Source organism: Anas platyrhynchos, chromosome 3, assembly GCF_047663525.1.
Source record: "Anas platyrhynchos isolate ZD024472 breed Pekin duck chromosome 3, IASCAAS_PekinDuck_T2T, whole genome shotgun sequence".
Classification (NCBI taxonomy): Eukaryota; Metazoa; Chordata; class Aves; order Anseriformes; family Anatidae; genus Anas; species Anas platyrhynchos.
This window is the reverse complement of record NC_092589.1, coordinates 28861691-28876085: the sequence shown is the minus strand read 5'-3', so window position 1 is coordinate 28876085 and position 14395 is coordinate 28861691. Positions and strand designations below refer to the sequence as shown.

The 14395-nt window shown below is 38.4% G+C and overlaps 1 protein-coding gene across 25 annotated transcripts in view; it reads right to left on the bottom strand.

The window, feature by feature from the left end:
* Positions 1-14395, bottom strand: part of CHRM3 (cholinergic receptor muscarinic 3) — a 286410-nt gene that overhangs the window by 138251 nt on the left and 133764 nt on the right. For 18 of the 25 annotated variants that reach the window (XR_005264395.2, XR_011808129.1, XR_005264396.2 and 15 more), the window contains one exon: positions 1940-2042. The exons of 1 other annotated variant lie outside the window; for it this stretch is intronic. Coding sequence is in view for 19 of the 24 variants with exons in the window: in XM_027453791.3 (XP_027309592.1) it covers positions 1940-2037 (98 nt within the window). In the remaining 5 variants the exon portion in view is untranslated. Of the gene's footprint in view, positions 1-1935; positions 2043-3510; positions 3641-5796; positions 6066-14395 lie in introns of those variants that run through there. 6 more of the 25 variants (XM_027453792.3, XM_072035602.1, XM_072035603.1 and 3 more) reach the window with 4 other exon arrangements.

Below are 14395 nucleotides of genomic sequence, written 5' to 3'. Positions count from 1 at the left end.
TTCTTCTAGACTGGAGTATATGGTTTGGTGTTTTAACTCATTACTTTATGCTCAGGGTTTCCACACCATCATATTACAGTCTAAGTCATAAACAAAACCTTACAAAAGGAGAGAGATGTGGCCTGTAACAAATTTTGTAGAAATGAATTATATGAATCCAAGCATTTTCTTTGTTACTTTCTTTTTAGGCTGAAACTGAACACAGTCAAATTCTAGTTCCTTTGGGATATTCTGAATTTCAGAATCAATTTAAAAATTCCTGTCAGATAATAGTTGTGCCTCTGAAACCTACAGAGAAAACATTCTCCTCAGACTCGGTATCCAGCATAATGAATGTGTTCTGGGATTGCTTCCCTGCCCCTTAGTTACAAGCTGAGGAAGATTTTGGATACTCACACCAAGGAACATGAATCTCATATATGAAATGTATGTGTTTTCAGTATTTTATTCACAGAACCTGCAAAAAAAGAAACCTGAAAATCTTTACCATATACATAACACATGAAAAAACTTCTAAGTAAAGCTGGAATATGGCCAACACAACATGAAAGGTAAAAACAACTGTAACCGAATATGGCCAGCTGTGTAACAGCATGCAAGATGTTATGTCCTAATTTCACAATACGAAAGCAGGATAAGCCTTGCTTCAGGAGTCATCTGAACCACTTGTTGCTATAAAGATCCAGCTAGCATGCTACGCAAATCCTTTTCTAAGATGTCTTGGTTAGAAGATTTCTCAATACAGACAGAACTGAGAGACTGAAGTCCCAACACACTCCAGAAACAATCACAATCACACAGTGCCACAGTCCCTAAAGCAAGTATGTGAGGAGAGCAGTCTTCTGTGTAAGGAGTGCAGCTATATGTGTAAATACAAATCATCTAAAGCACTGCTACATACCCATGTTTATGGTTCATTTCCACAAAATCAGAAATACAAATCAGGGTGGAAGTTTTACAAAACTATGTAAGAAATGTGAAAGAAACACCACATACAATGCTAATGCTGTAGCATACCAATCCACAATTCATGTAAATCATTTTAAATGCCACTGCAACTGAGTCATAAAACAGTGTAACATACAAGGGAGAAAGCAGACAAGTGATAATGAATGCTAGCAATTTATCTGGAACAATTCTTTGCCTAGATTTACTTTCACAGGGAGAAATGACTTGCTGAAAATAAACTCAACTACCATACTAAAACCGGAAGGGAAAACAGAGTTTTCTGGAAATTGAATTTTCCTTGCTGGATTATCATCTTTACTACAGCAAGCCTGAATTATTCTGCAGGTAATTATCCTGGAGATGAAATATGGGCTACATTTTCTGTTTTGTCTGAAAATCACAGAAGACATGATGGTTTGTGCAGAAGCTCAAGATAGCAGGAATAACCTGAAATTATCTTTCTTTCACTTACCCAAACCATGATACTGTTGTACACTTAAAACAGGCACAGTTTCATTCATGTAAACCTGCTCAGTCCAGTTCTTATTCTGCTAATTATGCAGTTGTAATAACAAGAAGCTCAAGGTTTGCCAACTTCTGGAGAATTTATTCAATTTTTCTGCTGGGTTTTGTGCCTAAGCCAAAATTTGAACCACTGCAGCCACTAATGTTACTATTCCTACTGTTAAGTTAGCTCAGGTATACCTACAGAATGACAGGCATCAAAGTGTTCCTAGCGTTCACAGCATCTGAAAGTAGATGTGGCAAGTAGCCTAAACACTTCCGTATGATGGTCTACAGCTGCATGTCTGTTCAGAATAAAACACATCACAAAGTTGGAGGGCCTTATTCGATGATTTTGTAGTCGATAAATTCCAAAAGATCCTGACTTACCAAAGTGAGTACTGTTACCAAAAATCAACTGTTTCCTGATATACTCAATACTTGGAAAGGCATACTGTGAATATATATATTTTTGAATTTTACCTACATGGTCCAGTAAAGAACATCAACGCAGCTGCTTGGATCAGGCACTGTGTAGCTCTGTGAACTCCTCTTTTGGAAACAAAACTGGTAGTATGTCAGCATGTAGGCTGTGAACACAACAAAAGACAGAGGAGAAACTATTAGAACAGATTGCAGAGACACAGACATGTAAGCCCAAAGTAACCCTCTGGATCAAGAGAAAACAAGCCTTTTTTTTCTTAAATAGGAACAACAACAACAACAAAACCCTAAGCTGAAAACTGTAAGAACAACTCAAGTCTCCATGTACTGCACAGATCTGGAACACTGGTAATACGTGCATACAAATGCACTGAGAAGCATTTGGATTACTCCCACCTACCCCCAGGGGCTACGTACAGTCTCAATGATTTCAAATGATTTTTCAAACCCAGTGACCAAATTGTGGAAAACCATTTGCTTAAGATAATACAAAGTCTGCAGCTGAGTCAGCAAGGGAGCCTATCTGGCTCGTTCTTGGAAGCTGGCACCTCTGGATGCACAGGGATAGGGACTGCTGAGCCCGCTCAGACCCTGGGAGCAGCTCAGTGCAAGGGTAGAAATCAGAACTCAACTCTCCTTTTTCTTCCCCAAATGCTGTCTTTTGAACTAAGCAATTTAAAAAGCTGGTTTGGAATACTAATTTTCACTCCAAAAAAAATAAAAATGAAAAAAAAAAAAAAAAAAAAAGTAAAAAGAAGAAAAAGAACTCCCTAATACATCCCATATATTATAGTTTCAGCTTCATTTAACATACTGCTGCTCTTAAAAGTTGACACATAGAGGAAGCAAGAACAACAATAATTAAAACCTATGCAACACATTTTCCTCTGCAAAGGTTGTAAATTCCTGGAGTCAGAAGTGTAGGAGGATTAGCCACTGACTACTATGTTCCATTTCATTAGTTCTAATTAATGCCAAGTGGAACCATGTGCCGTTATTATCCCATTTATTACATGCCGTTGCAGCCTGAGGCTTCTAAGCCCCTTTGAATAACTTAAACACAGAAGAGTGATTCTGAATCAACAGATGCTCCGTGTGCTCTCTCAGTGTTTCAGCCTTTATCAGCGTGCCAAGAGGTTTCACTCCCAGGTGTTACAAAAAGGAGGCAGCAGACCAGAGAGAGTGCATTGGCTCTACTGGATGCTTAGTTTTTCAGTAAATAACAACAACAGAACCAAAAAGAGCAAGAACGAGACAGGCTATAAGCAAACAAGGCTGGGATGACACTCCAATTCATCTTCAGAAGGGAAGGAGACAGCCACTGGCTACCCACATACACTGTTGCACACCAAAACAGCCCTTTACCACAGCTCTGATATACCACTAGTTACAAAGGTATCTCCCTCCTCTAGTACAACACTCTCTGGAGGAGAGCTGTTCCCTCTGCTAACTCCACACAGGCCAGCAGTGAAACGCGTCAGGAGGGAAGCGAATCTGCACACGCCCTTATGCCACATGAAAACAACAGATGCTGTATTTGCAGCAATGAATGGAAAGGAAGCAGACCCGATGAAATGCAGCCACGAAAGAAGGAATATGCATTAACTGTCTTACAAACGGTGCCATGCAATCCTTAACTGGAAGGAGCCTGGACGCATCAGCATGGCAAACCCTTCTGCAAGAGCATGCTTTGATACCCTCTTCGTCCAGGTCAACATTTGGCTGATGGAAGGTAATTCCAGATCCGCCTCCTGAAACAACCAGGAGTTTATCTTCCAAGCAGCTACTCAAATGCTCTGTTCGTGCCACTACTCCCAGCAGACCAGGCAAAGGAAGTGCAGCACAAGGAAACACGTCTGTACCTAAGGTCACCGAGCAAAGAAAGCAAAACACTCAGACACAGGCAAGGAGAAGCCGGGGAGCTCACACTCATCCTTTAACTACCTCCTGCCTGGAAACGGCTTTGCCTCTGCAAAGTTATGGATAAGCACCATAATGATTTTGCCAGGGGGTTGGTAGGAGGACTTGACATTTTAGCCCAGGAAGGGTAATTCCACACCTTTAAAAACACAAGTTCTGGTTTCAGTCCTTCACTCCAGTGATGCAGCAGTGTCTCCATGTCACAGCAAGCTTCTCATCAGTTAAAACTACAGCTTCCATAGCATTTGCTTGTTACCAAGGTCTGAAGGTCCCCAGTGAAATTCTTACATGCCCTTACCCAAGAATCAACAATAGGAATTCAACACTTAAAGAAAAAAAAAATCAATTTATATAGATGAAATATAAAGGATGAGAAATATTTTTTATTCACACTATGACTACAAAACCAAAACAAAATAAACAACCTGCTTTATGACCAAAGCCAGTTTTAAGTCACTTTTAGATCACTTGTAAAACTGAAAAACAATTTAAAATGGAAGCCTCCTAGGTTAGCTGAGAAATGATGGTTTCTAACAATTATAACTCAAATTTTAATAATGCTTAATAATTTCCTTCTCATTAAATTATTATGTTTTTAATTAGCAATAAACTATTTCATTATTAAATTAACTTTTGAAGTTATTCTGAATAAAGACATTTCTTCCCAGTCATTTTTGACTACATTTTAATTTTTTGCTATTGCTACCCAGAATCCAGTTTTACTCCTCTAACCATGCAGATAGCGAAAAAGGGCTTTGGAGTTCACTGCCCCAATTTACAGTAGACTAAGATTCCTCAAAAAAGCTTGTACTGTTTGCAAATCCAGCAATATAAGTAACAACTCTACTCACTATGAAAAACGATCAAGACTAGTTGACCATTCAGCTTTTGAAGAACATCAAAGTTCATTTGAAGCAACCATGTAAAAGATTTATTCCCACACATCTTTCTACCTTGGTTCAAAACACTCAAGATAAAATCAGGGAAGATGGCTGATCTGTATTTTATATCTGGAAGTGAGTGATGCCACTTTTTGTTTGAACCATTCTTCTATGCTGGTACAGTTCATTGGTCCCCTGTTAACCTTTCTGGAAGACTTGCCCAAAAGAAAATAAAAACAACCCCCCACAAATCCAACCCCAGTTTTCAGCATGAATCCTGGACCTATCAAAGCCACTCTGACAACAATGTGCTAGAAAATTCAATTTGAGGGATGCTTCTAGACTTTGGTCCTTGATTTCTGCCATAAACTGCAAGACCAGTCCTTGGACATGATTTGAGAGGCAGCATGGCTGATGAACCTGAGTTAGGGTGCAAGCATGGGTGCACATTATGGAGAAGGATTTGAGCTTTCTGCTATTACTAATACATCTGTGATTATAATGCCTTAAAAGATGTTGCTATCTGGACAGGCAGCCCTCTGTATTCCAGCTCCAGAACTGAAGATTGCATTTTATGACTTTTAGGATTCATTTCCCATATTCATGAGAAACCTGATCTAAAACACAAAGCGCACCTGTGTGAGGTCTTTTGTTTTTAATTTAATTTTGATCAAATCTCACTAGAGACAAGTGTCAGGAAGACTTTTAAGTAAAGAACTACTGTGGGAAGTAGAACTATGGATACAGTAATTTCTACTTTGTTTACTTGATAAAATGAGTTGACATACATTGACTCTGCAGTGTGAAATTGAATTCCAATGTTTATATAGAAGAGTATCACGAAGCAGGTTTCTCACTGCCAGAAACAAATTTCACAGACTGGTAAAACCTGTACATAATAAGGTATGAATTTCACATGAGTTTATCAACAAATAAAGGAGATCTCCTGGGTCTTTATTTATTTATTTATTATTTTATTTACTGAATGTTGGGCAATTTTAGTCTTGCTGTGAGGAAAAGAAATGAAGGTCTCAAAACTCTGAGAGATTTAGTTACATATTTGCATTTTATTGCCTAAATAATCTATTAAGAAAAAAACACTACTACACATCACATTTATCATACTCAAAAATGCCTACAGCTGTCTATGGGTATATCTAAACAGGTACAAGGCATTTCAGTAGTTTTATGGATATAATACTGATGACTTTACAAAATCAGCAAAAGGCATAATACAACAGCTACCCTGCAGCTTCTGTTTTCAGTGGACTTTAAAAGGCAGAAAATCTTCTAGAGTCTTGAGCTGAAGGTATAGAAAAGTCTTCAAACTGAAAGAGGTATCTCTGCCTGGCACTTCTTCCACTGGATCTAATTAGAAATAGGTTAGAATCAGTCTGGACAAGATTAAAGTTGTATGGTGAGAGATTGCAACTGCAATGTTTATAAGCTTGAAAAATACCTCTGTACTGATATGGGAAAAAAAGATGCTATACCTAGTTCAGGACAGAATTTCCTGTTGGGAACATATACATTTTTTTTTTTTTCCCACATTTTTAGAATTTCTCTTTTACCTTCAGGAAAAAAAATCCATTTACAAAAAGATAATTTTCTTGCACTCTTTACTTAACAAATAAAACCTGTTTTCAAGTGCAAGCTACCTACTTGACTCCCAGACAGTATATGCCTTAAGTCTGTAAGGATTTGTGAAACTTGAGGTACTACAGAAACACACAGCTTTCTAATTAGATAACACAATAATGACCCCCACTCTCAATATAGTAAACATGTGTCATAAATTCAGAAGATAATATGGGAAAGTCATTAAACTGCGTTAAAAAAAAAAAAGAAAATGTAACTTCAGAGACCAAAAGTGAAATAAAATTGTTTACATATATCTGACAATACGCTAGAGAGAAATTTTCAGAAATTTTCATAATTTGTTCAAAAATTTTGACAATGTCTTTGATCTGAACTCATTGCTTGAATTTTGGAGACTAGACCTGCCAAAATGGACTTTAAAAGATGTACAAGATTATTGATTTTGTCTCCATGTTTGCAATTTATCTGTAAAATGATGAATCACTTGATATGATCTCAGTGACTACCAATGGTCTTCTTGTTTGAATTCCAAAATAAAAGGACCATCTCTGTCTAGCCCTAGCCCAATAAATGTTAATACTATATGTTGTGTTGAATTGCTTTGAAAGGTTACATGAAGGAAGTGCAGCTCTACAATATCTGATAAATTGGTGGGAAGAAGGTGTCACGGACTCTTTCTACCAACTTTGACTTGAAAGACAAATTAACGTCTTGTATCTGTTCTAAACACTAATTATGAAGATAAGCTCTTCCTATATTGTACACATTTCATCTAAGTCAGCCCACTTAACCAAAACCACTTCTGTATTTCTGAGGTCGTGTCAAAAATCCCATAAGATCAAAATAAGAGGAGAATTTCATGTCACACAACAGTCCATTCAACTTGCTCAACTTTTTATTTTTTGAGGATGACTGAAAACAATAATTTTATGCTCCTTTAATCTAGTTTAACTGAGAGAAAAAACTGATGATTAGTGTACCAAATTTAGACCACTTTCCCAAATGTAGACAACTTTCTCACTGAAAAGATAGTACTTCATAGTACTGACTCAGTCAAATGTGTTTCTGTTGCTGAATAATTATGTCAAAAAGTTTTGTTTCATTTCGAGGTTTTTAGAAGTATCGTTAAACAAAATCCAGACATTTCAGGTATAATTTTGATTTGGTAGTCTCATAGCTCAAAAAGGATTGTCTAGAGATATCACATTCATTTTACTGCAGAATAGTGAGTTCAGCATTTTATTGGCAAATTTGAATAGCTATTTTGCAGTTATTGTTAGATCTGCTAAGCCTGAAAGCGTTCAATTCATTTTACTTCACATACAAACATCTAGTGAGTGCACTACAGTGTCTGAAAATAAACAGCTGAACAAGCAGTTAAAGAAAACAAAAACAAAAACAAACAAACAAAAAAAAAAAAAACCAGCAGGAAACAATACTACTAAGGAAAGTACTTCAGTTTAACTGTTCTTTGTTACTTGAATTTTCTATGTAGCTGACATAATTGTGAAAGCTTTTTAAAATCTGAGAAGTGTTTAGAAACTCTTAGACTTTGATTCCTTTGGGTGCTTACTGACGACTGACTTCTAGCACCTTTGTTTTTGTTTGTTTTTTTTAAGAAAACAAAGATTTTTTTAAAAAATAAACTTTTCTTAAATTTAATGAATAATTTCATACGCACTACCAGATAATCACGGCTAAACAGGTCAAACCAGGAAACAGCAGTTTGTACACAGGAGCATTAATACTTTAGGACGTGGTTCCACTTACCTTTACAGTTACAGGCATCCACTTCTGAGCTGAACAACCTCTGTGTAGTTAATGCAAGAAAACTGGCCCATCAAAGGACCCTTCAACAGAGCTTATGTATTTTAGTTGTTGGCCTTAGAATGAGATGAAGTAAGCTCTGGGAGTACCTAACATCCTCCACCCATTACACAGCACATCTAAATCTGGTTTGGTGAGTCCCAACCTCAGTGCTCACTTTATGCAATCATAAATCGATGCCCATAAGAACTATTTTATAAGTCCCTTTCATCCACGCATTAGTCTATAAATATTCTCATCTATCCAGCTATTTTGATTCAGATTAGGCCTCCACTACATGTATACATGTATATATATATAATGTATACACATATATAATGAAACTTCTGATGAGAAGTGATTGGGTTAAAGAAACTGTTTATAAGCACAGAAAAGAGATTAGCTGTTGGCAAGAGGTGTAATCACTTCCCATGCTTACCTATCAAAATTCACTCTTAAACATCAAAAGACAGTTAATGGTATGTGTATGCAAACCTTAAATAATCCTCTAAGTGAACCCAGACGCTGGCTGCAATGCAGGCTTTATATTCAAACACATAACACAAACAAAAAAATAGATTGTGAAACATTAAATGTTCAACTCCTTCCACACTGAAGAGCCATAGACACACCAGCTGTAACTGCATCTGCTCGAATTAAACCTCTTTCAGATTCATTAAATCCATCTGGGGGGCTAAAAAAGCAGCTAATGTATCTTGAATTTACTTCTACACCTGATGTTGGTGTCAGGGTGCTGGCAGGGGGCTGCAGGACCTCTGTGAGATAAGATGGCGGTGCCTCTGAGGAAATGTAATTAAGAAAGGGCAAAACCCTGCACGGCAGTACTGTCCAGAGCAGGTGGACATTTCCTGATGAACCATGTCCTATGGAGAGCCCGTGCTGGAGTATGAGGAGGACAGGTTGGCAGTGAGGAGCTGCTGTGGACTGGACAGAGCCCCCACTAGCTGCAGCTCAGGATGGTTGCTCTTTGGGTGACTGAGGCTCAAAATTTGCTCCCACGTGCTATGGCTCCATTTGGTATAAAACGCACAATTAATTGGTGTTTAACACAAACAAGGTTTATCGTTATGCTCCTGCTATCCAAGAAAAGCTCTTTGTTTGATTTGACAGCTGCAGCTCTTTGATGCCAGCATCTAAAGGTACAGGTTGCTGGTTTAGGGTCTTGGCACACTACATGGAGACCGACAGCTCTCTGTGTAACGCCTACCTGTACATAAGCACTAGGACAGAACACAGACAGCTACATACCTGCTACAGATTACAGCAACATCTAACGTAATGAACAACAGCATAGATGAAGCTGCTGATTTTGACTTTTAACTGAAATTTCTCATGGCTAAAAATGCAGCTTACTGCTACTACTGATCTTTCTGCGTTACTGTGAAAAACTATGCAGACAGCTGGGCTGATGAGCACAAACAAAGAGAAGCACTCATTGCAAAGATATGCTCCTGGCCCTGGCTGGGGCAGATCATCAGTGTGCCTTAGTACTATAACACACCTTTACAGCTGTCTGAAAACCTGCCAGCCTCTCTGTTGCAAATCACTTGTAGCGTGGCTTTCTGTGCAACTGAAGCTAAAGTTCTATGTTTAATTTGGGATTCAATTAGCGTCCAGAAAATCATTTTTGGAAAAAACAGCTCAGCAATTTATTTCCCCTATTAATATCTTGAAATATGTTTGAATGTATACATAAATGAAGGAAGGAGTGGGGAGGAGGAAGACAAAAAGAAAGAAATGGTATGTAGGAAGAAAAATGTAAAGAGCTATTGATTACCAAAACTTCCTAAAAATAAATACTGTCCCCCCAGAGTTAAATTAAGAACTGCCATTTAAAATAACCAGTCATCTTACAAAATTAACAATAATAATACCTACCTATCTCCACTATATTTTACAAAGTGCCTTTCAGAAAATGACAGCTGCAAAATCACTAGTGGATAATGCAGCCAACATAGGTAACAATTAAGAGTTAATGCAGGTGTGTAAATTAAGTAAGTTAACAGCTTGCTCTGCTTCTGAAATGCACAGGCAAATGAATGAGACACGCTTGAAAAAAAAAAAAAACTGTAGCAAAATACGGACATGACGTGGCTGTCAGGCTCAAGGACAGCATACTGTGTGGTAGATACAGAAACAAAAACATGAACTCTCTGCTGACAATATCCTTTTGCACTAGAGATGTCCAGGCTTCACCATGTATGCAAGTGTGATGGTAGAGGTAAAACAAGGAATGTTTTGATATCTGTGGACCTCTAGGGGGCACGTATCATCTACTCATAGTTTGCTCTCCAGGAAGAACACTGCCTTGCTTTGCTTTTACTGGTAAAAAAGTAGCAGCGTTCATCTCTGACAATCTGAAAATAGTATTGTCAGTAAGAATTACATTTATTTAAGCTGATAAGTTAGGATTCTTTCTTCATTTTTGGAAAACCAAAAGTAAAAAAAAAAAAAAAAAAAGCAAAATTTAAATTTAGCCAGTCAGAAAGAAAACATATGCTGTACACACATACCAGCCCTGTATAATGTACAAGCTGAATGGGGTTCTATATATTGTGATACACTGACTTAAGATATACTGACATTTTATAAGATATAAAATGATATACTGACATTTTATAAGATATACTGACATTTTACAATGACAACAACACTAATTTCAAACCCTTGTGTGGTGCTATGTTTCATCATCAAACTCACAATTTAATCAACAAACCACATTCGCAAAATTACGAAGTATACTATGTCATCCCAATGCCAATACTATGCTAAGACTAGATAGACAGCCTAAGGGAAATAAGCCAATGGTCTTCCTATCGTGTTTTAATTCTTCTGCTCAGGTAATACAGGTTTGGTTTTGCATGGGATTTCTTTGTTAGTTCTGAATGATGCAAAAGCTATAGACCTATAGTCGGGAAACTATAGACCTATCAGTTTGACCTCAGTGCCAGGGAAACTCGTGGAGTAGATTATCTTGAGTGTCATCAAGCGGCACTTACAGGGCAACCAGGTGATCAGGCCCAGTCAACATGGGTTTATGAAAGGCAGGTTCTGCTTGACAAACCTGATCTCCTTCTATGACAAAGTGACTCGCTGGGTGGATGAGGGAAAGGCTGTGGATGTGTTCTACCTTGATTTCAGCAAGGCTTTTGACACCGTTTCCCACAGTATTCTCCTCAAGAAACTGGCTGCTCTTGGCTTGGACTGGCGTACGCTTCACTGGGTTAGAAACTAGCTGGATAGCCAGGCCCAAAGAGTTGTGATGAATGAAGTCAAATACAGTAGGAGGCCGGTCACTAGTGGTGTCCCCCAGGGCTCGATACTGGGGCCGGTCCTCTTTAATATCTTTATCGATGATCTGGATGAGGGGATCGACTGCACCCTCAGTAAGTTTGCAGATGACACCAAGTTAGGTGCGTGTGTTGATCTGCTTGAGGGCAGGAAGGCTCTGCAGGAGGATCTGGATAGGCTGGACCAATAGGCTGAGGTCAACTGCATGAAGTTCAACAAGGCCAAGTGCCGGGTCCTGCACCTGGGGCGCAATAACCCCAAGCAGAGCTACAGGCTGGGAGATGAGTGGTTGGAAAGCTTCCTGGCGCAGAAGGACCTGGGAGTATTGGTGGATAGTCGGCTGAATATGAGCCAGCAGTGTGCTCAGGTGGCCAAGAAGACCAACAGCATCCTGGCTTGTATAAGAAGCAGTGTGGCCAGCAGGTCTAGGGAAGTGATTGTCCCTCTGTACTCAGCTCTGGTGAGGACGCACCTCAAGTACTGTGGTCAGTTTTGGGCCCCTCACTATGAGAAGGACATCGAGGTGCTCGAAAGAGTCCAGAGAAGAGCAACGAAGCTGGTGAGGGGTCTAGAGAATAAGTCTTATGAGGAACGGCTGGGTTTGTTCAGCCTGGAGAAGAGGAGGCTCAGGGGCGACCTTATCGCTCTTTATAAGTACATTAAAGGAGGCTGTAGAGAGGTGGGTGTTGGTATATTTTCCCGTGTGCCTGGTGACAGGACGAGGGGGAATGGGCTAGAGTTGCGCCAGGGGAGTTTTAGGTTAGATGTTAGGAAGAACTTCTTTACTGAAAGGGTTGTTAGGCACTGGAACAGGCTGCCCAGGGAAGTGGTGGAGTCACCATCCCTGGGTGTCTTTAAAAGACGTTTAGATGTTAAACAGCGATATGGTTTAGTGGAGGACTTCTTAGTGTTAGGTCAGAGGTTGGACTCGATGATCTTGAGGTCTCTTCCAACCTAGACAATTCTGTGATTCTGTGAAAAAGCGAGTAACTGATTACTGCTGAGGGAAGTAAAATTTGTTGTTGATATACATTTACTCAGTTGAAATAATACAAGTAAAATACTGTAAGTAACTCCAGAAGTACACAAATTCAGTTGCTGATATATGAGATTAAGCTCCAATGAGATCTATACACACAATAACTATGGAAGAGAACCTAATAGGGTAGGACCAGAAGCCACGCGCACTGGATGTAGGCTTTGACCTCTACCAGCAATATCATAAGAACAGGCACTTCTGGTTGATTTGCTACAATCAGTCCTGTGTTGCAGTACTGCTTCACTATTCCATGATTTTACATGTCATTATAGTAATGGAAGTGCTGTCACCCAGACAAAACGTAAAAGTACACATTTCCTTTGAGAACTGATAGTAACCCCATCAGCATTTTCTAGCTTGGATAATGATACTTTTTGGGTATATGCATTTCTTTCTTGATTTCAATTCAAATCAAAATTGTTAGTATTTTTTCTATACATTCATATGCAACACTCACAGTAAAAGTGATGTGCCTTAAAGCATAATGATTCTGTTTCTCCTGTGCGTACACTTTTCACAGTGATGCTTTGGGAAGCAAAGGAAATGATTTGTTTGTTTTTGTTTGTTTGTTTTGTTTGGTAGATGATGTAAGTGGAGGTGATTTAGATTTTTAAGTATTCAAGAAAAATAGGATTTCTCAGAAAGTGGGAGAGGATTCACAACTGCTCTCTTTCCCTTTACAGGCAGAGGTGAAAGTATCCTGACAGCCCATCTTCCTCTTTGATGAAAGCTTAGCCATATTAGGCCAATCTCAAAGTGATGTGAACGATGCTGGCAGCAATACTATAATTTTCAAGTACCTAGCTTTTAAGCTTTGTACAAAAAGAATAAAAAATGTCTTTAAGCCAATAACCAAATTTAAAGTTAAGAAGCAAAATCCCCAGGACAGATTGGCAAGGATTATTGGTTTTAATTTTGTTTATTAATGCCTTTCCCTGGAATGTGGGATATAATACATTGCCTACAACTATGATTTATTAACATATTTTTTGCTTCTATAGTTGCTCAACCTATTGGCAATGGCTTTTGTTTCTTATATTCTCTTCCGAAGACATCTTGTAATTGTGCCTTACGACCTTTCACTGTAAGTTATATGTAACATCTTCAGTGGCCCCCAGAAGCACATGAGCAAAATGTTTTGTCAACCTTCTGAACTAGACATTTACTAAAAAATTGCAGTATTGGAGAACAAGCCTTTAAAAACACAGGTGCTTCCATCCCTATGGCACACAATCACATTAGCTTTATGTTTATGCTGAAGCAATGCAATTCCAGACTTAATAACAGTATTAAATTGCATAATTAATTTAGCAGCCTTAAAGCACACCAAGATGTATTGAGACAATTAAGATCTTTAGCAGCACTGCCTTGTGATGGTTGCTGCCTGTGGAAGGCAACACAATATTAGCATACAAGCAGCCCAACCAAGGGTTGTCACTGGGATAAAATTTAAATTACTTAATAAAGACTTAACATAGAAAAATTCTGTGATCATCTTCACAAGTTCATGAGATGAGTGAGGTCCTGATTTATTACAAGTGATATTACAGAAATTATGTATCTTGCTGACATTACAGAAAATGAGACATGAAGTGCAGCTATTTTCTAAATGCAATACAAAACATAATGTCAAAGCTGGAGTTAAAACCCCAAAAGCTGAGCTCAAATAACAGTCTTGCATTAGTATAATGAAATGTCAGTGCAGAATACCCAACAGAACTTCTCGTCTTTTTCTTTTTATTTTATTATTATTATTTTATTTGTTTATTTTGTTTTGTTTTCTCTTCTGGCAGAAAATGGGCCAATAAGGGTAACTTATGAGTGAACTCACTTCAGGAAGAATGACACCCCTCCAGTGCTACACAAAGGATAACTACATCAGTTCTTAAAAACAAGTACATCTTTTCCTTCAGCATTTTCCCTATGGCTCAATTTCCCTGAG